At 32.6% G+C, this 25,157-nt stretch overlaps 2 protein-coding genes across 2 annotated transcripts in view; one reads left to right on the plus strand and one right to left on the minus strand.

Annotated features, from left to right (window-relative positions):
- Nucleotides 1-24,619, minus strand: part of LOC140433923 (ionotropic receptor 40a-like) — a 74,377-nt gene extending 49,758 nt beyond the window's left edge. Inside the window, exons 1-3 of the mRNA XM_072521895.1 lie at nt 24,291-24,619; nt 21,947-21,981; nt 8,195-8,372 (exon numbers count right to left, since the gene is read on the minus strand). Of these exons, the coding sequence (XP_072377996.1) occupies nt 8,195-8,372; nt 21,947-21,981; nt 24,291-24,619 (542 nt within the window). The remainder of the gene's footprint in view (nt 1-8,194; nt 8,373-21,946; nt 21,982-24,290) is intronic.
- LOC140434909 (uncharacterized) lies at nt 184-2,664 on the plus strand. The gene is made up of 2 exons (XM_072523537.1): nt 184-256; nt 389-2,664. Exon 2 carries the CDS (start codon nt 837-839, stop codon nt 2,232-2,234), a length of 1,398 nt encoding a protein of 465 aa, XP_072379638.1. The 5' UTR covers nt 184-256; nt 389-836; the 3' UTR covers nt 2,235-2,664.
- Nucleotides 24,620-25,157: the final 538 nt, after the last annotated feature.

Raw genomic sequence — 25,157 nt, forward strand, 5'->3', positions numbered from 1 at the left:
TGCATGAGTGGCTAGAGGATGTTGAGATTTATTAATATAAAAATGGTACAAGTACAAAACACACTACAGTACGGACATCTGTATGTGAGAAGTAAAAGCTCTCACCAATTTCTGGTAATGGTTTTCTGTATAAGTGGTCCAAGGTTACATGTCCCACCTTTGTTCTAAACCTTATGTAGTTGTTTGTGACAGCCACGTTTTAAAAGTGTGCAGGAATATTAATACAATTTGTGAAATAGCCTTAAAATAATGCAAGGTAAGTCTTCAATGCGTTTTATATTTTTTCAATTGTTATTTTATAGGGTTATTTTATTTATCTATGTCTTCAAAAAGTAGTAGTTGAAAGAAACTTATAGCATAACCTTAAAATGTTTCTTTTTTGTTTCAGAATCTGACAGTTATTCGGAATATGACGATTCAGAAGAGGACAGAATCTATAGTCCAATAGAAGAAAGTAGTAGCGATAGTAATCTTGATCTACAAAACATTGCAGATGTTCATTAAAGAAAAAGGGCAAAAAACGTTTGAGATATAGCGATTTAGATAAGAGGCAAGTAAGAAAACGAAAAAGAAATGCAGGTGAGGACTACGTAGGCTATAAAAACAAGTTAGTAAAAGCAAGAAGTTTGCAAAATTATATACATGCTTGCAGATTTCAGTGTCAAAAATTCACCGATGAAGAAAGACAGGAAATATTTAACCAATTCTGGGGTCTAGGAAATTGGAATCTGCAGAATGCATTCATTACGTCTTGTACAGAGATCGCTTTGCCCAAACGACGACGTACAGAAGCTGTTACTAATAAAGGAAAGAGCGTTACTATCAAACTAAAAAATATGAGAGTTTGCAAAATGTTTTTCTTAAAAACTTTGGATATCAGCAATGGACGTTATTCGAGAATTTTAAATGGGATATCTGACGTTGGAATCACCGCTGTTGATAAAAGAGGAAGAGCTCCATGTCCCAATAAACTATCACAGGATGTAATTGATAAGGTAAAACGACATATTGATATGTTTCCAAAATATACCAGCCATTACACCAGACATTACAATCCCCGTAGACGGTACCTTCCTTCATTTTTGACCATAAGAAAAATGTATAAGTGTTACCTAGAGCATTGTCAAGAAAATAACGAAGCTCCTGTCAAGGAATGGTTCTACAGGAGAGTGTTTGATACCGAATTTAATCTAAGTTTTCATCATCCCTTGTCCGATACTTGTAATAAGTGCGATAAGTTCGAAACATCAATAAAATCGTGCACAAGTGAGTCAGATAAAAAGAAAATAATGTGCGAGAGAGAGCTTCATCACCGAAAAGCCGAATCGGGAATACAAGCCAAAAAAGAGGCAAAAAGAGTCCATAATTTGGGCAAGAAATGTGCTTCAATGTATATGTGGGATGAATCGGTAGCATCCAGAGGCTCTATGGAAGTTTCTTCATGTCTTTGGAAATTTATTGCTGGTCTTAATCAAAATACACGACATCTTATTGCATTTAGTGATTCTTGTTCGGGACAAAATAAGAATAAAAATATTGTGAAATTTTTTATGTATGTGGTTAAAGAAACTCAGCTAGAAATAATAGACCACAAATTCCTTGAACCGGGACATACCTTCATGGAATGCGATGAAGATTTCGGAGTCATTGAAAAGTACAAAAAGCAAGTACCTTATATTTTTGTACCCAGTGAGTGGATGAACGCTGTGAGAAACAGTTCTAAGAAGTTTAAATGTGAAGAAATGAAGATGGAACACTTCATTTCACTCGAAAACTTCAACGAGTACGTGCAGGAAAATATTAAAAAGGATGATGAGAATAATCAGATAAAATGGAGAGAAATAAAATGGATTCGGTTTGAGAAGAAAGACCCATTTACTATGAAATTCAAGTACACTCTCAATGAAGAGACTGAATTTATAACTGTTAACTGTATGAAGAAGATGCGTGGAAGACCACCTCAGAATATTAGTCTTAGCCAACTGAATAGTTCACCCATGAGTCTGAAGTATGAAAAATGGAAGAATTTACAAGACCTACTATGCTTTGTGCCACCAATTTACCATCAATTTTACAATCAGCTCAATCACACTGCGAAGAAGGGAAAACAAGGTCAGAAAAAGAAGCCAATGCAACCTGAAGAAAGAAAAGAGAAGGACAATGAAGATGACGATGAGGTAGACGACAATGATAAAATACTTTTGAGCGACTATGATGATGAGGAAGATATTTAGCTCAGTTGGTAGCACGTCTATATAATATCATTTCGTTATTATTTTTATGCATTTTTTGTTTCTGTATTTTTGTGCAATATACATTTTGTTTTCGTATCTAATGTAGCTTCTTAAATAAATGTTCAAAAAATTACGTGTATTTCTTTTATAAAAGATATTATTTATTTATTTACTCATGGTAATATTTACTTGTACCATTTTTACTCTAAACAACAAAAATGGTACATGTACATTTTGTAAAAAATGTTTCAAAAAAACTAAATGTATATGCTTGTAAAAACTGGACATGAAAACATTAAGAACTTACTAATAATAATATCTTGATTAGATTTTAAAATTTTGTTTGGTCTTTTTGTGCCACTACTTAAACTTTAACTCTCATTTTCTCAAAACTATCTAAATGTCACTTGTACCACTTTTCCTCTCAGCCCCTCATTTGTGTTCATTCTTTCATGTCTACATTAAGTTTCATTCTTCTTTAATGATATTAGATACGCATCTTTAATATTACAAATACTTACTACAAATTCATAAGCATTAAATTATAATTTCAAGGATATAATTAAAATTATTTTTAAATATCTTTTTGACATAATTTTCTAAAATTATTTTTGCAAAATTATTTCCAACTTCTTTATATTTTTGTTTTGCTTATCCGATAGTCTTTTTTCGAATTTTATCTACTAATATGACGATTTTTATCAATGACTCGTGAACTATCGTGACTGGTATTTCTAAAAGTTGATTGAATGTATACTAACATAATGCTTTTAATTATGGATTTCTTTCTCCCATTTGTATGTTACAGTAGCCTATATTTTCAAACACTTTTTATATGACCTTGAAAACAAATTTCTGTACATACATTTTTATTCCTATAAATATTTTCTCACGAAATAATGATTTAGACAAGGCGAAAAGCTCGGGTTCGTTCGGAAAAATATTCCAATGAGATTTTTTTGCCTATAATTTCATGAGATACCCCAAACTAAGGTTCAAGAGGTTGCCCAGGCAAAAAGTTGTTCAAATTTTTTTAAACAATTTTTTTAACAAATTATAACAATTAATTTTTTTGGCACGGACAAATATTTTTTGAATTTTTCTGTAATCTTAATTGTTTTCGAGTTCAGTAATCAATTTAAAACTGATAAAAGCGCAAAGTTATGATTTTCAAAGCTCAAAAACACAAGTAAAACGCATTATTTTTGAATTCACCACAAACCTAAATTCAAGTTCAAACCTTGTTCTATCATTTCCCGATAAGTATTTTGGACCTATTTCATTTTAAAACATTTTTTTAATCGTTAATTAATGGGAATCATAAAAAATAGCAACAATCGCGCCACGGTTATATATTTAACACATTTTTAAAAACTACAGTTTATTTGCGACAAAATACAAAAATTGCAGACAAAAGCAGCACTCCTTAACTTTAAAACGCATCTTGATTTTTGTCGACAGGACACTCGAATCAAAAGATATCGAATTGTTACCGTCGATCTGAAAAAAAATTCTATTAAACATTGATTTCGAGCGGGTAACTGACATTCAAAATTGCCGATCTCTTCGATCATTGTTTCTAAGAGAACGGTTCATTCTACTCAAAAAATTACTATTAAAAGAAATAACATCATCAGAACTGGAATATGCCATCAAGATATCCAAAAACACAGCTCCAGGTCCAGATCAGATTTCTTATATTTATTATGTTACAAAAAATGGGTTCTTCTTCTTCTTAGGGTGCTTGTCCGTTCCGAACGTTGGCCATCATTCCGGCTATGATGACTGTTGGTTGCTATACGAAATAGCTGTGTTGAGAGGTGTAATAGCTAAAAGACTACTACTACATATTTATAACTGTATTTTGCAAACTGGACTATCTCCTTACAAATTTAATGATTGCTTTATTATATTAAATCTAAAACCGGGAAAAGATAAAGATAATCCGGAATCATATAGACCAATAACATTATTGTCATGCATTTTTAAAACATTTGAAAGAATTCTAAAATTGAGAATGGAAATTTGGTTACGGCGGCATAATATGCTACCAGCAACACAATATGGATTTAAACAAGGCTATGGAACCATGGATGCAGTAGTTCGTCAGACTACAGATGTTCAAATTGGTTTTTCTAATTCCCTGACAACAGGTGCATTGTTTATCGACATAAAAAGTGCATATGACAATAGGTATTGATTTAAATATACTCTGTGATAAACGTGTGTTTCTTGGCATTCCAAAATCGATAGCACATTTACTATCAAATCTATACAAAGACAGAAGTGTATCGATAAGAGTAGGTCACAATATTATTGGACCCAAGATTACATCAAAAGGTATTCCACAGGGAGCTGTTTTAAGTCCACTTCTTTTTAATTTGTACACATACGATTTGCACAAATTATGGTCTCCCAATATTGTTTGCTTATAATATGTTGAGGATATTGCCATCTACTCACATAAGAAAACGTACAGTGAAAGCACTACTGAACTCAAACATATTATGTACAACTTGGATAATTGGACTTGGTTAAATGGATTCAATATTTCGTACCAAAAATATGCCGTAGTATTTTTTTTTAAGAAAACACCCTATTAAAGATTACGTTTTAACCTTACATGGGAATGATATTCCAATTGTTTCGGAATTTCGATATCTTGGTGTCGTACTTGACAGAAAATTGCTTTGGACTCAAAATATTAATTATACAATTGGTCGCTGCGAAAAAGGTATTAATTTTCTTAAAATGATGTGTAAGAGATCGTGGGGTGTAGATCAAAACATTGCATTGAATTTATATCGAGCCTATATAAGATCTATTATAGATTACTGCTGTTTGGTATATTGGTCACATAACCAATTTAAGTAAACTTGATAGAATCCAATTTAAAGCTCTAAGAATTGTGTTACGATTGATGAAAAATACTCCAAATGAAGCCACCCTAGTTCTAGCATCTGAAAACCCACTCTCATCGCGCATAGAATATCTGGCAAGCAAATATTTCCTAAACCAACATTATCGTGGCACTTATAATGCAAAAATAATTATTGAATTAAATACAGTTGATTTAACATCCACATTGTTCATTAAAAAAACTCACCACCACTTGCAAGAGCAGTTATAACTTGCAGCGAACTCAAGTTAATAAATTCCCCTTGTAATCTCATCTGAGAATAGTTGGATATACCACAACTAACAAGTGTTTTAACTACAAATATTATTATTTCTAAATACCAAAACGAATTTTGTTACACTACTCACAAAGAAATCTTAGTGGCTATTCAGACCATATTGTTATCTATACAGACGAGTCAAAATCACCAACATGTACAAGCAGTGCTTACTTTGTACCAAAAATGAAGATTAAAAAATCATTTATTTTAAATAATCAATCCTACATCTTTTCTGCTGAAGCATGTGCTATATACAAAGCCCTTGAATTGTGCTGTGAAAACCAGTGGAACAAAATTGTCATATGCAGTGATTCACTTTCAGTATTACACTCCTTACAAAACTTTTAATTTACAATCAATAGCAATATATTCATATTAGAAATTTTTTAATAGTTACTAAAACTGCCAGATCCATATGGTGTTAAATTTGTATGGGTTAAGGGGCACTCAGATAGTTTTGGCAATATTATTGCTGATTCTATAGCTAAAAATCCATTACAGCACCCACATATTTTGATAGAAGAATTCAACACATGTGACCTACTTGCCTATATCAAACAACATATTAAATTTAACTGGGACAGACGATGGATTCAGTTTGGTGAAAGCACAGGCACTAATTTATACAAATTACAACCAACAGTAGGTGTAAAACAATTTGACAAAGATGTTACACTAAGCAGAAACACAGTGTCAACTGTCTTAAGATTAAAAGTAGGATCATGGATGTTTTCCGAAACATCTACACAAAATAGGAGTTCTCCCAAGAGACCGACGTGAGTGTGGAACTAGTTTAGCTGATTTAAATCACATATTTTTCAACTGGCCACTACATCGTAAAAGAATTGATAAAAGAGGGTTTAAGTACACCATTAAACGTAAATCTTCTCCATGTAAAGTGAAGACAATATAAAAAAATTTAAGATCATTATGATATTTCTTGTAAAAATTAAATTAAAGGTATGAGTGTAAAATTGATCGTATGTATGAACATTTCCTTTGTATGCCCACCTACCTAACCGTGGTTTATGTCTTGTTTGTTACAATAAAACCGCTCTGATGAATCCCTGAGCTTGAAAAGTGTCCTCCTTGTAAAGCCAAATCCAATAAACAAAAAAAAATTCTTGGTAAATCGATTTCCCCCCCCCCCTTACAAGGAGGATTTTAGGGTAAAGTCTAAGTGGTAAAACTTTTTTTGTGTTCTAAAATTAACATTTTTGACAACATTCAGGTTGTTATTATGATTTTTAGAGGTTCAGTCTCATTTTCGTCTCTGACGACTGGAGTAGGAATAGAAATTCTAAATAGTTTGCTGCGGTATCTTCTTCTTATGGTGCCGTGCACCTATAGTGCGTTGGCGAATTATCTTAAGGTCAGACGTCTGTCTTTTGCGGCATGCAAAATTTCGCCAGTGTTAGTTACGCCTGTCCAGTTCTTTATATTTCGCAGCCACGACATTTGTTTGCGACCTACTCTTCTCTTGCCCTCAATCTTTCCTTGGATAATTAGTTGAGGGATTGCTTATTTTTCCCCTCTCAGGATGTGGCCCAGGTATCCAATCTTTCGTGCCTTGATCAAGCTGAGCAATTCTCTCTCAGTATTTGCTCTTCTTAGGACTTCCTCGTTTCTCACCCTATCTGTCCATGGTATGCGGAACATTCTTCGCAAGGTCCACATTTCGAAGGCTTCCAACTTGTTAATGGAAGATATTTTCAACGTCCATGTCTCCATGCCGTATAACAATATGAACCATACATAGCACTTAACCATTCTGTAACGGAGATTGAAGGAAATATTGCGGTTACAAAGTAGCGGTTTAAATTTAAGAAAAGCTTGTCTTGCTTGTTCGGTACGGCATTTTATTTCTTATTGAGGATCCCATTGGTCATTCACCATCATTCCCAAGTATTTGAATGTTTTCACTTGCTCGATTGGAGCAATATCTACGTGCAGTTGTACTCTGAAAAATGCGCCCTTTCTTATTGTCATGCATTTTGTTTTTCCAGCATTTATCTTCAGGCCATATGTTTTTCCTGTGGTGTTTATTTTATTTAGTATCAACTGCATATCATGTTCGTTATCTGTGATTATTGCGGTGTCGTCAGCGTAACGAATGTTATTTATCGGGTACCCGTTGACCTTTATACCACAATCACTGCCTTCAAGTGCCTCTGCAAAAACATTCTCCACATAGAGGTTGAACAGCATAGGAGACAAAATATGCTGCGGTATACGTATATTAATTGAAGCCTAGAATAGAAATTATACTATTCGGTATCTACAAACAAAAAACCCACAGCATAGGTATGGTGACGGATTGTATTCATAAAAAAAATACTTTTCTCGCAACAATCGAGTGTTGAGGAAATCGTGGATGGACGGAGCGACGAATGAAGCAGTTTTACGGCGTCTAAACAAAGAGTTAAGTAAAATTTATCCACGTGATGAGAAATCCTAAATATAAATTACTATATAGAATTATTCAGGTAAAATATAAGGGAAACGTGGTCCTGGACGATGAAGAACATCCTGGCTCAAGAACCTCTGCCAGTAGTATGTAGTTAGCACCATGACACTATAAATAGGTCCGATGTAGACAAAGTAAAAAACTGTGCCAACGGCCAATGGTCGCCAATGGTCTTGGAGATAAGGCACTTAAATAAGAAGAAAAAGTATGTACAGAAATAAAAAGATCTCAATTAAAAAGTAACCAAATAAAACAAAACAAACCAAAAACTAAAACTAGATTAAGAATGACTCTAATAAATAAAATATACTTACGTATTATTTCTTGGATTTGTAATTGCATAGGCTTTTATTGAGTAGGGAATATTTCTGGTAAAATATCTTGTAAACGGTGGTTTTCCCCAATAAAAGATAAAAATGGTATTTCTTCTAATTAAATTGCGTTCATATATCTGAAAAATATTACTTAATACAGAAGTACAACTTTTAGTATCTGACAGTAAAAGGATAGTTTGATTAATTTTACATAGAAATAAACAATTTCCTGTCGGCCTGATAGCTCAGAATACTAGCGACTTTATTTTGAATGTTACAGTTGTTGTTTATTTGATTCGAGTCATCTTCCAGTCAGAAATTTTTCATACGTAGTATAAAATCTAAAGTGAATCTGCCGCTTTGAATTGTAATTTGTGGGTATGTCAGGTCGGCCGATAGTTGAGTAATAGGTTGAGAAATATAGTCTTATAATTCTGTGAACTAGAGTGAATTCATTGATTCAAACTGAAAGGGTGTAAGAAGCGATAACCGGAATTATACTCAAATAAACAGTTTTTTTTGCAACAATATACAAAATAGTGGCTATAATTATTTTTTGTATTTTAATTGTAACAAAAATTATTTATAAATTTGGTATTTATAGAAAAAATATAAAAATAACTCCAGTAAGTTTAGAAATCTCGTTAAAAGATCATTGGGAGCAATTTGTGATCTCTTCATTAACAGTCTTGACTTGAAGGTCATGAGTAATGAACTGATTAGTACATACCATGATACATTTGTAATGACACGTAGGACTTTTGGTTTACCTGGCTTACGTATTGCAATAATATATGCCACTTTCCATAGAATGTAGTACGGGGTAGTGGCCCGTTCTTAGGATTCCTTTTTTTAAGAGTTCTTTGAGGATTTTAGCAATAATCAGATCGGATCCAGGAGACTTTTTAGAGTTTAAGTCTAATTATATCTTCTGGTGAAATTGCTTGATAGTTAATTTTTCCAAGGGTCGTTCAAGTTTATACGATGTTTCTACATTTCTACATTCACCAGATGATCGACAAACCCTTCTGATTTTTCTTTGTTGGTCCTAGCCCATCGTCCATTACCTATTTAAATAGGTGGGTTGGTTAATTGAGGTCGATTTAAATTCCGTGTTACCTTCCAAGGCGAGTACTCACTGATGTCCGTTGCTGATAAGTTTTTCAGGTAATACTGAATACTATTATCCTTATGATTATTTACAAGAATTTTTAAAAGGACGGTAGCTTCGTTCAATGCATATTCTGTCTGCCATGTCTTCGCTTTTCTACAGTTTTTTCTTTGATTTCATTAGGCAGGTATTGTTGTTTAGTTTCCAATGGTCTAGTTGATATTGACTGTCAAGCTACCTTTTGTATTATTTTAGTAAATTGTTCAACAGCTTCGTCTATATCACCGTTACTTTTCAGAGGTATTTAGTATTCACTTTGTTATCAATAATATTTCGCAACATTTGCTAATTCGTAAATTTATGTGCGGTGCCATCTGGATGCTTTGTATTATATATCAAGTAGTTTGGAATTTTGATCTAACTTCAATTTGTAAAATGAGTTTAAGATATTAACATTGTGTCAATATTGTGATTTGTTATATAAACTTTGGCCTTATGGGCATGTTGTGCTAGACCGATGGTGTTCCAAGTAACTATTTTGATGAACTTATTCATTTTGAAATTTAAGTGGTAACAGTTGTGAGTAGGTTTAGTATAGTGCCCATAATTTGTACCATTAGTGTTTTTAACGTGCCTTATAGGTACTTCATGTCGTTTTTGGTTTTCGTTTGGATCATATTGGTACTCTGTATTTCGTAAACATTCTTGTTACTAGCGACTTAGGCAAAGCTGATGCCAGGTTGTATAGGTTGTGCAGATACTGAGTGGCTTTAGGGTAAGGTTTGCTTAGCAATAAGTGTGGTAAATTTTTTCTTTTGCAGTACTTGTTGTACGTTTACTTGGTCAAAATTGAGAACTTTCAGTTTATAAAAATTTGGGGTTTTTAGATTTAGTAGCTCCATTAATAGACTTATATTTTTTACTCTTTGAATAAATATTGGTGGAGATTTAAGTTCTTTGTCTGATTTCTCTGGTTACTCGGTGTCTTTGCTTAGAACCTCAAATTTATTAGAAGTAGATGCTGGCGAATTCGGCCAGTAATAGTTGATTTTTGACTGTTTTACAGTTCTTTTGTAATTGTTGATCATTGCACACTTAATATTGATTTATTTCAGTCGATGTAAGATCCATTTTCGTTTGCTGGCTCCCATGCAGAACTTCTTAATTGTATGGCGTAATATGATGATTTATCGGCGTAGAAGCAGCGGAGTCCATTTTTGTCCATGTCCATATATATATATATATATATATATATATATATATATATATATATATATATATATATATATATATATACATAGATGAGGCTTTGAGTAGATGGTATAGAAAATGCGGAAAAATGGGCATACCAGCACAAAAGAATATATTATATGGACTAGTTTTCGCAGATGACCAGGTCATTTTTGCACAAGACAGGGGAAGATATGGAATATATGATAAGGAAATTAAAGGAAGAATATGAGCTATGACAACTCAATATAAATATGTGTAAGATATGTGTAAGCCAGAATACTTATGTATTGGATCTGAGGTTGCAGATTTAAACCTAAATTTAAAAGAAGAGACTATTAAGAGTTGGAAGACTTTTAAGTATTTAGGGTCAATGATAAGACTAGATGATACTTTTATAAGAGATATAGAAATAAAAATAGCACGCAGAAAATAACTACAAAAGCACTCCATGGAGTGATATGGAACGACACTCTAACCAAAGAAAACAAAAAAAGAATCTTTCAGAGCATAGTGTTCAATACTACCCTATATGGAACAAAAGTATTGCAAATGACAACATTAATATAAAATAAAATAAGAGCAGTTAAACTGGACTTTATGAGAAGATGTCTATAAATTACCAGAGCAGCTAGAGTAAAAACAGAGTAAATATGGAACAGAATAGAAGCAGAATGCTCAATTACAAAAAAGTTGGAAAACAGAGTCCTGCAGTGATACGGATATGTACAAAGAATGCGAGAGCACAAGTGGCCTAAAATTATATTGAACTAAGACCCGCCGGGAAGAAGTCGGAGAGGAAGACCTGCTACAAGATGAAAAACATACATAGGAAATGATGTTGCTGTACAATTCAGTACTATAATTATTATATGTATGTTGGCAACACATTTTATTTTTATTGATGTCTAATGACTTACTTGTCACTTGTCGTTGGTCTCTGTACACCTTACACTTGTACTTGTAAAACAATAAAATTTATTTCTTTTCAAATTAAATATAATAATAGTGTTATTATTAACCTGCGTAAACAAATACTATGACAGATAAAGACCTCAGAGAAGATTACTGAGAAAATAGGGTACTGTAAAGGACGAAAATGGCGAACTCATAATGGGAAAAGCCGAAGAAGAAGAAGAAGGGAGAGACTCACAACTCTCGATTACAATACTTAGAAACAGTGATAGAGAAGGAAGGAACATCGAAACGAGACATTTAGCAGAAAATACAACAAAGCCGAAATGCGCCATAGACACTAAACTCATTACTTTTGTCTCCTAAAATTAGTTTGCGAACAAAAATGACAATCTACACGTCAGTTGTAAAACATTTTTTTGAAATACGAGTCTAAACAAATTGGCAAATGATGATGAAAGGGAAGAAAAACTGGAAGTGGTAGAAATATACTATCTAAGAAGAGCGTGTAGGATATTCAGACTTAATTACATCCCAAATAAAGAAATAAGAAGAATGGACCATTGAATGATCCATTTCTCCAATGAGGAGGAATGGACCGACCGAGAAAGGTGGAGATCGAAATCCGGGATTCGGCAGAGGCTGTAGGAATCGCGTAGATATAGCACTGGTTTTGTGACAATTTTCTTCAAACTGGTTCTTTAGACATTTTTTAAAATATCTTGATGTTTTTGTCGGTGTCAGGTGTCGAACACGGACCTCTCGTGTGACAAACACTGTACCGTTTGAGCTATTTACCTTAATGTTCTTTATTATGGTAAATATAATAATAAATAACATAGATAAATTATAATATAGTGTAGAATAGTTTCTACAGTGTCTATAGTTTCTTTCTAGACAAAATTGGCACACCACTAGTTTTTGGTAATATTTAATTCAAAATAACAGTTACTTTTCTCAAACTAACTGCCTTATAAATATATTTTGAGCCTTCTATAACATTTCAAGAATATAATGTTTAATTTTAACTTTGCCAACGTCAATAAATTGGTCACGCAAGAAATTTGACATTTTATTAGCTTCGGATGTTCAATATGTTATTACGCGCAAATTAGATGGCATTAAACAATAATATACCAAATCAGAACCTAAGAATATGACGAACTAAAACTATGTACATAAATAATAAATATTTTCTGAGACAATCTATTCTTCTTCGCCGATTAGGGCGCCGTGATCACAAAAAACATTAGTTCTAGAAAGTCTAACCTTTTTTAGTCACATGTCAAATTTTAGTGCGATGTAGGATGTAGCCATTAGTGTATTTTTGACATCTGCATGAAGTTGACATGTTTGGCTACTAAAAAGAACCCAAGCAGGATTTCTAATTACCAGAAAACGCATGCTAGATTCCGTGCAAATGATGGTAAAAAATGTACAATTCTTTAATTTTAAATCTATTAGTAGTACAGAATTGATTTGGATTTTTACCACTTGCTATTTTATGGAAAAATATATTTGATGTTTCATTTCCTAATTGTGACATCAGAACAAGTAAATCAGTATCGTCACCTACTACTATCATATTTTCTTCGTGTTTTAAGGTTTCTAAATCAGCTTCAAACTTCATACATAGTAAATCAATGAGTTTTTGTTTATTCTTATCGTCTGCTAAAAACTCTTTTGGTTTGAGAGAGCCATTTGTAGTTTTATTAAAATTTAATTCAAAAGGCAATTTAATTTAGCAAAAGATTTTTGCTGACGAAGACGTTCAGCTGTTTCAGTTCATTCTCGTTTGTATCGAAAACTATGACACTGGGTTTGACAAAACACTGTATTTTTTTTACATAATCAACATATTTAAGTAAAATATTATGAATCGAATCATTTACTTGCCATGATATTTGGTGTAATAATCTCCCACCACCGAGACAATTCGGCTACTCGAAAAAACAGTCAACTTTACTCATGTTTTTTGACTACAACTAGGGCTTTTTTTAATAAAAATTATATCCTAAAAAAGATATGCCTTTAACTACTGAATGGCGATGATTTTCATTCTTAATTGTTATAAACAAAGTAGCTGCGATTTTTTAAACAAACTAGGCTCCACTTATATTGGTCATATAAAACTTTTTCTAATCTTTTACTTGACTACTTCTATAAGAATCATTAAGTTGAAAATGTGTGTAATTTAAAGGAAGCGCGTGTACTTCAAATCAATAAGTAAGGGATTGAAAAAATTTTTGAGCAAGTATTTTTATTCCTATATAAAAATATAATCGACCAAAAAGAGAATCTGTTTAGAATTAGATCTCTATATTTAAAAAAAAGTTCTGGCCCAGCAAAATTTATAGAAATCTAAGAATTTTTATAAACAAATTGGAGTTGCTCGGACTTGGAGCTTACTTCATTCATTGCCCTTCATAACGCTGTGCTGGTCTCAAAAATTCAGTAATATATCTCTATAACTCTATCGCAAAGTTGTAGCATTTGTAAATTCCTTGGTAAATATTGAAATCTCCTCGTATATGTATTAGAACACCAAATTTTTTCAATTCCTCTTAGCGTCACCGAGGTCGATAATAGACAAGTTTTAAAAGTTTGTTTATGTAAAACAGATGTGTATTTCCTTTTTATCCTTTTGATCGAAACCGCTTTAAGATATTTTTCGTCGTCAAATGAACGAAATATTCCAGTTAATATGTTTTGTTAATGATTTTTAAGAATCACATCACGCTCGCTGAAGTCGCTGTCGGTTGCAGTTGCTTACAGTATTAGTCAAAATTTTTCTTTAAATTTGTAATATCATCGTTTTTCGTCCTTTTTTCATGGGAAAATGTGTAGCAGTGTAAAGTTAATAGTTACAGTTTTAAGTGAGGTTTGGAAGAATCGTTGTTTCCATCCTCGTTTTGTTTGTCTCTAGTCGTCGTTCCAGATTATAGATGCAGTTTTTTAAGGAGAAACGTTTCCAAAGTTTGTGTTCCAGTGCCCCAACTTCCAACCTCAATAATTCGCAGTGTGATATGCAGTTTTTTGTTCCAGTGGCAGAAATTTTAGTAAGTTCAGTTTCCTCCCCCAGAAGTTTTAGTGCATTTTAGTGAAATCAAGGTAACTTTTTTTGTTTTAAACTTTCGAAGTAACGAGAGACATTTTTTTTAATAATAATAATTGCTTTCATAAGGATTTGTAAATAATTTGTAATAATTAAAAATATATGTTCTTTATTTGTAACAATTTTTTGTAAGTTTTGTAGCACCTCTCATTTGTAAACAGAGTTTGTAAACAGATGGGACATGTAAGTTTTTCTTGGTTATTTTGGTATACATTTTGTAACTATTCACATAGTATTTTTGTGTCATTTATATTTTGTAACTGTTTGTGGTGAGACAACAATAAATGTCTAAATTATTTTCGTTACAATTTTTTCCCCAAAACAATTTGTTTCTCACATTTGTCGTTTTAATTTGACACCTCGAAGCGGCGTCCTCATTTTAAATAGCTAGAGGTCCTTCCTGTTGTTTTGTTTGTACATTTGTTCCAGGAGATTCATGTAAGCCCCCCTTTTTTCATTTTTTTGTAGTTGCTTCAATCCAACCCCCTTGCCACTCACTTATCCACGACCCAGCTACTCCAAATAAACCCTGAGTACCGTTCGCATAAGTATAGTTTATTTTGCTTGCTCTATCTCCACCCCCAATAATTTCTCCCAATGTCCCAATTTTCAACCCTTTATAGCAATACCCTATGTGGTATGCAAAATATTTAGTTACAAAGTCAACCGTTAATACCGCATCAAGATGTAACAAATAACGGATAACGGTCTATTTAAACACAGACATCAAGAGAGTTATCGCAAATGTTTTGCGGTGGGGTACGATAGGACTTAACGTTATTTGGTTTCGTTTATCCAGTCTTTAGTGCCTGGTTTGTTTTATTGTAGAGCCTAGCCTGATTTGTCGAAGAGCTTTTTTTGATTTTTGGATAAATGTATGTCCTATAAAATGGGTAAGTTCCAGCTTGGTACGTAAAGGTTGTTCTCTATCTTATGATTATGTTTGTTTTATAGATTTGAACGAGTTTTTATATTTCCAACCAGGACCATCTACCAGTGGCTACGTGGGTAATGGCGAAGATGCCATATTTAAGTGGAATAAAAAAAAACTGGTAAAAATCAAAGAAAACGGGAAAACGCTAGTTTTTTTTTGGACTTAGTCAAAAACATGAAAAAAATGGCTTTTTTGAGACTGACGTTTCGGAAACTAAAAAAATTACCAAAGAAACCTTTAAAATGGAGAAAAATTCGTAAAAAATAGGAAACTATCTAATATAAATAAAAAATATTTTTATTACAAAAAGTATTATAAAAATATAAAACTGCTTACAAAATCATATGAAATATATATAAATAAATGTAAATACAAATATTTGTGCTGTAAAAAAAATAATAATTTCTAGAGATAAGTTGCTTAAGAAGTAAGACACTCTTTTTACAATCTTAAATGCAGAATGTTAAATCTCTCAGCGACATTCCTGAACCATGTTGTTCACTGTAGTATTGGTATGAAGCAAATCGTTCAGCCAATTGGTTTGACAGTCTTTGGCTGATCCTAAAATGCTCGAAATACAGCTTATCGTCGAACTGTAGTACAATGGTTTTTAAATTACCTTTGAAGTTCTTCTTCAGAGTTCTCTTCAAATCTCAAGAATCGGTTGAACTGGTTGTGAACTACGGACTAAGTTACCGCGAACGACAAGATTTCGGACTAGCAGTCGCTCTCAGTACAGAACGCGTCCAGGATTCTTACCGCGAACGAAACTATTATAACAACCGAGGTTTGGGATTAAATGTAACCCAGAAAGTAATGTTGAGAAATAGGAATACTGTATTTGTTTTTTATTGAAAAATTGATTCGGAAATTGATGCAGCAATAATAGCCGGTGCCGATGACAATAAAATTGAAGATTTAATTCTTATTAATTTACTAGAAGGAGAAGATATTGAGCAGCAGGGCCGCCGCTAAGGTATTGGCCGCCCGTGTGCAACTTAATATTTGCCGCCCCCCTTCCAACACTTTAGACATACATACTATTATTTAAAGAAATGTGCAGACGATGCATAATATAACAATAATAATTTGTAAATAAATAAATACTTACTTGAACGTTTAGACTAATCTCCATGATCCAACGTTTATATATTATCCTAATGTATATCCTAATATCCTAATATCGCATCCTAATATCCTAATTTAAACGTCTTTTATCCTAATTTAATAACCATGATCCAACGTCCAGAATATGTATATCCTAATATCCTAGTTTAAACGTCCATTTAATTAAAATAAACCGTGAATAGAAACATAAACATATAAAAAAACTAAAAACGCACTTTTCGGGCTTTCGTCTCGGAAAACTTTTTGACAATATCTTTAACGTCCAATGTCGCACACACCTCATGTTCTATAGATAACATTGCTAAAGCAGAAAGTCTATCTTGCTTCATTGAGGATCGCAAATAGTTTTTAATAATCTTAAGTTTTGAAAACGACCGCTCACCCGTAGCTACAGTAACAGGTAGAGTTAGGAATATACGTACTATTATAGTTAAGTTGGGAAATGTTGATACAAGATTATTTTCGTAAATATATTCAAGAATATCACTAGGACTTTTTTCTGCGGAAAAAAATAGTTGAATAGCTTTAATTTCTTCATATAAATCGGTTGCACTAATGTCAGTCTCTGAGCTGTTTATGTCTGTAAGGGCTTGATTCACTTTCTCACAATTGGTTTTAAGTTCATCATCGTTGTTAACTTTGGTTATGCCATATATTACACTAAAAATGTCTGTGTGCTGTTAAAGTAATTGGAACCGTTCTTCAATTGCTGTTATGGCAGCATCCAAAATCTTAAAATAAAAATTTATTTTAAATGACAATTCCGGAAAAAATATAGGTTCATCAGCTCCTTCATATTCAAAATGCACTTTTCTTCTTCTAATTCGTTCGGTAGATGAGGTAGGGAAATTTTCTTCTATGTTAGCTTTTGTAGATATCTCTCTGGATTCAATTACAAAATTTTGAAAATGTTCATCACAACGTTTGGTTATGAAATATTTTTTTAAATTATCAAGTGCATCAAGTGAAGATTTTATGTCAAATTTTGGACTTTGAAGGATTTTGCTAACCAAATAAAATATCTGCCACACTACAACAAAGCACACGAATTTGAATTTCCAAATTTTATTTTTAAGGGATTTTGCTAAAGTCCTAGTATTCATATCCCTTGTATTATCATTTTGCAATTCTTCTAAAGCATTATATATTTCACTAATCTGGGTTTTGAATGGTGTGATTGCATCGATCCGAATCTCCCATCGCGTGTCCGACAATGTTTTAAATGTCAACTTTGGAAGGTGCTTATTTGGTCTTGATTAGGTAATGTGCGATAATAATAAGTTTCTGAAAATTTCCTATTACTTGTATATCTGGGGAAGTCAATTTTTGTAATTTGCTGAGGAAAATTTTCAACAACAAATTGAACTTAACTTGGATTCACAATCAACTTGAACTTCAACTTGAATATTTGCAGGCCATTTTTCGGGATCATCTGAAACCAAGTATATGCTGGAGCTTCCTACACTGCAATCCAGATTAACTGGAACATTAATTGTTCTATCTTGGTTGGTGGTTTCAGGTTCAGGCGTTTCAGCATCAGCACTCGCACTATCGCTATTATTATCATCAAATCCTCCGTCTCTGTCCGCAGGAATATTCAATTATTTGGTACTTTTTTCTATGGTTTGGACTTCGCTTGAAGTTGAAGGTCCTAAATTTATATCCAAGTCTTCTATATTTTCATGTATGTTTTTCATCAAAAATGATTCAAGTGCACCGCTAAGTTTTTTTTTCTCGTTTTTGTCTCTTTTATTTTTCTATATTGAAAGCCTGAAAGTCATTTTCTTTTTCTTTCAGACATTTTGAAATTACCGCTTAAGAACGAAGGAGGGCGAATTTAACAAAATAAATCCAAAAACACTTCAAATAAGTTGTATAAATAATGTTTCTCCAAATAATATGTAGCCGTAACGCGTATACGAATAAAATTGCTCTGATATTGACGTTACTTCGAAATACAGTACCTACTGTGCAAAAAAACGGGTACACTACTATATTTTACAAACAAAATCGTTTATCAAAAGCCTGTCTAAATTCATCGAATTCTCAACTAAGACTAAATATAAGACATAATAACCCATCTATAAACATAACCATAGGAACAATATTATAACAGAAACTTTACAACCACTTGCCTTAATTCTTGTAAAGTATCTACATGTGAAATCCCAAATAACTGAAGTCCGAAAGCCGCCAGCCGCTTTAAATTAAAAAGTATTCCCGAAACTGCTTTATGACTGTACCTGCAAAAGAGCGGCAGTTCATACAATGAATAATATTTTCTGACAATTTTTTTAGATTAGGATGAAAAAAAGAAGTATACATGATAAATGAAACGCATTTGAGTATTATCACGTACTGAATAATTATTACTGTTTGGAATATTAGAGTTCACAGAATTATCTGAATCATTACTATTTAATTATTTGAATTTATTTTCGTTTAAAAAAAATATTATCATCAGTGGACTGCTTTTGGCCGCCCCTATTGTTGGCCGCCTGTGTGCGATGCACACTTGGCACACATGGTAGCGGCGGCCCTGTTAAGCAGGTTGACGTGCATTTTAATTTTAATGATTTAACCAACAATCAATGCAAAGATTTGTTTCGGAGTAGCTCCCATAACATTAGATTATTATTCAATTTGTCATTAAATGGACTCTTAACGTTCTGATTGACAATTCTTGTTTTATAACCATAATCATATTTTCTCTCAGTGCCTACCATTGTTCTGGTTGTTGCAAAACATTCTGACTTAGGACTTGCCTCAATAAATCCAGATCATCGTCGGCGTTGAACCTGATTCTTTTTTTCATCTTCTGTAAAAACGTAAATATTTTACTATTTAACATCTAAATATGTAGGTAATAAATTAACTCATTTAAAACAGTGGTCAAAAATAACAGTATGTTTTACTTACCATGTATTTAAAAAAGAAACACGTTAGAAAATAATATAGAATATCTGAATAACTAATATACGCTAAGCACAAAAAGTTTCAAAACTTGTCTAGACAAAATACGAACGCACGGGTTACTCAACACAGGAATATGATTCACAGTCACATCTTTTAGTTTCAAAAATTTGTATTCTATGAATTATTTTTATGTTTCATCCCAAATGTAAAATTATCGTTTAACGTTATTCATCCCTCATTTCGACTCAAATAGCAGGAACCCGTATCCGGTATTAAAGTAACATTCACTATGCGCTTGCGTAAATATCAAAATTGCGCATTCCGGTATTAGCGTGCGATAAAAATGCATTTGCGATATCTCTCTGAATGTTCAAAATCATTCAGTTTTTTCTCTAGAGTTGTACTATTGCGCAGGCCGAGCAGACAGGAGAATCAGCCAAAATCGAGCCAGTTCGGCTACTCGAAGAAACAGTCAACTTTACTCATGTTTTTTTGCTATAAATAGCGGTTTTCTTAAAGTAAAAATTATATACTCATTAAATATAGGCCTTTAACTATTGAATGGCGCCAGTTTTAATTCTTAATTGTTATAAATTCAGCAGCTGTGATTTTTTAAACAAATTAAGCTAAATCCATTTCTATTGGTAGTAGAAAACTTTTTTTTTAATCTTTGTCTTGACTTCATCTATAAGAATCAGTGAGTTAAAAATGTGTATAGGTACTGTATAGGGAGCGCTGTAGCTTAATTAGTTTATAACACAAAAGTCGCAATGTATAGACGCAAAATTCAAAGCAATAAATAAGGGGTTGAAAAACTTTTTGAGCAATTATTTTTATTCCTACATAAAAATATACTTAACCAACAAAAGAATCCGTTTAAAATTATATCTCTATATTTTTTAGAAAAAAAGTTGGTTATAGTTCTGAAAAGTTGATGAAAATTTAAGAATTTTTATAAACAATTAAACGTATCTCAAAAAGAAATTGACTGATCAGATTTTATTATGTTTCATATAATTTATAATTAAAAGAACTACAATATAATGCTTTTTGCGGTAAAAAGAATTTTTACAAAAGTTATTTCAACAATTTAAAATGGCGAAAAATTCACATTTTTTGACTTTCAATCGTTAATTTTGCATAAACTATTAGGTGAAATTTAATATAGTACAGCTCAAATTAAAGCTTTGTTTATTTAGTTTCAATAAATATTGTGCTCATTTTACCCTAAGGTGTTGCTTTGTTAGGAGAAGTATTAAGGAGAATAGACAGAGAGCGGAAAATGGAAAATACAATAAAAGAAAGGAAATTGCAATATCTCGGACATGTGATGAGAGGCGAAAGATACAACATCTTGAGACTCATAATTCAAGGAAAAGTAGAGGGTAGGAGAAGCGTCGGAATAAGACGCGTTTCCTGGTTGAAGAACCTGAGAGAGTGGTTTGGTTGCAGCTTAAGGCAATTGTTCAGAGCAGCTGCCTCGAAGGTCAGAATAGCCATGATGATTGCCAACCTTCGTCGCGGAGATGGCACTTAAAGAAGAAGAATTGCTTTGTTAACATAAAAATAATAAAAAAACACCATTTTTTGTACCGTAAAAGTGCGATAAAAAAATTATAACCAACAATCTGGAATGGCAAATACTTGGAGGTTACTGCAGACATTGTCCTTCATAACGCTGTGTTGTTTTTAAAAATTCCCTCAGTATAGGTGTGTTTTATGGATTTTATACTACGGTCCTGTCAAATCTGTTTTATTCCACCTTTAGCATAAATCCACGTTTTGTCTAAATAAACAAATGAAGCGTGTTCTTTTTTAAAATTATTATAGTTTCTTAAAAACTGGATTCTTTTGTGAATGACGCTAGCTCTTTCACACAAGGCTTTTCTATTGCCTTCCATTTTGAAACTAAACCCAATCTGTTTTAAAACTCTCCAGAGACTTACTCTTTAAATTTCGAATTTATTTATGTCTTTTAATTTTTTTAACACCGTCTCTTTAGAAACATGTTCATTCTTTTCACGCATTTTATATTCTCATATCTCGAATTTCAAACTCACAATCCCCAGAATTAGAGTTTAGTCTAATTTTTTATTATGCGACCTCTACTTCACTATTCACACTTTTTCTGTGTGTTTCAAAACTCACTTGAGTTTTGTCTCACTAATACACAACGCATCACACACACGTTTATGTACGGATTGTGCTGGATGCAAAGGGCCTCCATTAGCTATGTCAGCAAAAAAATAAGCGTGCAAATTAAATATTACTTGATTTATACCCAAAGAACGTCTTGTCATTTTCGCTGTTAATGCCAGAAATAAACATGTGTACATTTAGAACAAAATTGTATCACTTATTTGCTACATATTAATTACACTTTTTATCAACCTGTTTACTTACTTCTATCAATAAATATTCGTATATACGATGGCGACCTAAAAAAAGTGTTGAAGACTCGTAGAAATTTTCAGTTTGATGCAAGAGGTAAGAAAAATACTAAAAATAAATTATATTATACTTTATGAATTGTTGCTTTATTAGATTATTTACCTTTTCGACTATATCGGGATTTGAGAAATTAAAACTCATTGTCACAATATTCCCGTTTTGCAGGACTCTTAACAGATGTTCGATAAACCTTTCATCTAAAATAAAAGTAGTGTATCAATTTTTAAACTCATAAATATCTTTTTTGTAGTTTCTAAAAAAACCGTTTTCAGGATGTCTAAAGACAATTAAATCTATTATAGTCTAACGACAATTAAATCAAGACCAATGTCACGCTCATAGAAGAGCCAACGTTTATGTATTTTTTATACACGAGAGAATGGCCTTTGAAGCAATGCAAGATTTTTATACCGCATTTCAGAAATATTAAAGTCACTTCTATATAAAGGTAAAAGTAAGACTGTGTACTATAGCTTGGACCTTCTTCTTCTTCCTAGTCGATAGCATTTTCTTGAGCATCGTGACGTCGTAAAATCTCTTTTAGACTACTGTCACTTTCCATCGGTCTTGATCTTTTTCTATTTTTATTGTTTGTGGTAGAGTCTTACCTGTGCGTTTCGTAATTTATATAGTGATATGTACTACAAAATTGTCGAAAATGTGAAAATATCGCAGTAAACTCAGAATTCGGTAGATGGCAAAAGCTTTAAATATAACTCAACAACTACAACTATACCTTAAATAAAAAAATTGACCAGAATTAAATCTGGTAATAGAAATAGCATAATTTTTTAGACTTAATCGGAAAACAGACTATCTAGAAAAAAAATCTTCATCTTAGAATGTCCACTTAATAAGGAGTGAGTATCGAGACCCGTCCACTCTCTGATGTTTTTCAACCATGAACATTTTTATTTACCATGACCTCTGCGTCCTTTAATTTTCCCCTCCATCAACAATCTCAATTCCATCTGCAGTTTTGTTGGGTGGATCCACTATCTCGACATAACTGCTGCCGGTCCCAAGCCAGGATAAGGAAGGAGGGGATCTACAGTCAGGTTAGCACCCTACTGATAGACTTTACAACCATAAAGCTCATAGAAACAGGATTATACCTCGGAACAGAAATGATTTCATTACGACGACTAACGCGAGAAAGAGTACAACGAATTTATGGAAAACCAGAAATATACTTCGCATTGGTACTTAGAACGTAAAGTCTCTAAACACAAGAGGTTAGGAAATTACAAAAGAGCTTGTAGAAAAAAATATAAACATATATGCACTACAAGAGACGAAGAAAGAAAGGAAAGGGTCAAATTATACTAGATGACTATCTGATGATTCACAGTGGTATTGCGAAAGAAACCAGAGCCAAAGAATGGGTCCCCTGTTAGTACACAGAAAATTTTTACACCAAGTACAAGAATGTAAATATACCTCTGAGAGAATAGTAAGTGTAAATGTTAAACTAGATGTCAAACCTCTGAATGTGATAGCAATATATGCACCAGAGAACAACAGAGATACCACCACAAGGGAAAACACCCACAGACTGTTATAAAGGAGACCCCCAATGATGAATATATAATCATTATGAGTGATTTTAACACCCGTGTTCTGTATCATATGTGTGTTCCAATGATATAGTTATATATATATATATATATATATATATATATATATATATATATATATATATATATATTGATTCCTCGTGTCTCTAGGATTGACGTTACATTATTATCTCATGTCTTCATTGGCCTGCCCCTTGGTCTGTTGGTTTGTCTTCTGGCTTCCCATACTTTTTTAACTGGTCTTTCTTGATTCATTCTAACCATGTAACCATTCATACCATATCAGTTGGACCTCTTCAATTTTCTTAATAATTGGTTGGACCTTAAGATGTTCTCTGACTGCCTCATTTCTAATCCTGTCTAACCTGGTTATACCCATTATTCTTCTAAGAAACTTCATTTCTATGCTCTGTATTTGATATTTTAATTTATCAGTAAGCCTCCAACTTTCACTACCAAAAGTTAAAATTGGCACAAACACCGTCTTGTATATGATCACTTTAGCTTTTTGGGATACTTCTTTTTTCGACAAAAACGTACTTTTTATTGCGTGGTACATCCGAGCAGCACTTTCTATTCTGGAACTTATTTCAGTTTCTTCAGTTCCTCTGTTCTCTATTTGTACTCCCAAGTATTTGTAAGTATCGACTTGTTCAAGTGTATTTCCATTAAGTGTTATCTTCGTTTGTTTTCTATTTTTTCCACATACCATTACTTACGTCTTCTCATTATTGATCCTCAAATTTCGTTTAATTAGTGCAGCGTTCCATACTTGTAAATTTCGATTGAGTGCTTCTTCATTTATCCCAAATATCACTAGATCGTCTGCGTATGCACACTCTGAGATCCACACTGCTTCTAGATTTCTATGTCCGGCATATAATTTTAATGTTTCTGCTCTAGTTTCTTTAATTATGTCATCCAAGACAATGTTAAACAGTATGGGGCCTAGGACTCCTCCTTGAAGTAGACCCTCATTTACTATGAACTCTTCGGATTCCATATTATCAGTTCTGATTCTGTTCCTTGTATGTCTATATATACTCATAATGACTTGCCTGAGTTTGATTTTTACACCTTTCTTTTTTAAACATATGTCAATCACCTTCCTTGGAGTACAATCAAATTCCAATGATATAGTTACAGGAATAAAACAGCAATTTAATGAAAATATCAGAAATGAAAACGGAGGCCTTCTGACGAAACTCTGCAGCATAAACGAAATATGTAATAATAATACATTTTTCCCTCACAAAGAACAATACAAATTCACTTTTGAAAACAGTAGAGGACAAAGATCTATGATCTATATTCTGTCGAATAGAGAATTACGCCCCTCTCAAATCTTGGATGTAAGAGCCCTAACATCAGCAGAAGTAGAAAGCGATTATAAATTGGTATTGTGCAAAATTCGAATGAAAATACATATTATATGTGATAAAAAAAAACACCAGAATACACCATAAAGATAAAAGTCGAAAGCTTACAGGATGATTCCACTAGCGAACTATTCCAAAAAAGAATAACCAAAAAGAGCAGAAACATATATATCACTGAAAGTAATGAAGTCTAATATCTTGCCTCGG

Source organism: Diabrotica undecimpunctata, chromosome 2, assembly GCF_040954645.1.
Source record: "Diabrotica undecimpunctata isolate CICGRU chromosome 2, icDiaUnde3, whole genome shotgun sequence".
Lineage (NCBI taxonomy): Eukaryota > Metazoa > Arthropoda > Insecta > Coleoptera > Chrysomelidae > Diabrotica > Diabrotica undecimpunctata.

What these genes read in the sequence shown, in the direction of transcription:
- LOC140434909 (XM_072523537.1), top strand. Translation starts at nt 837, where the DNA reads ATGAGAGTTTGCAAAATGTTTTTCTTAAAAACTTTGGATATCAGCAAT.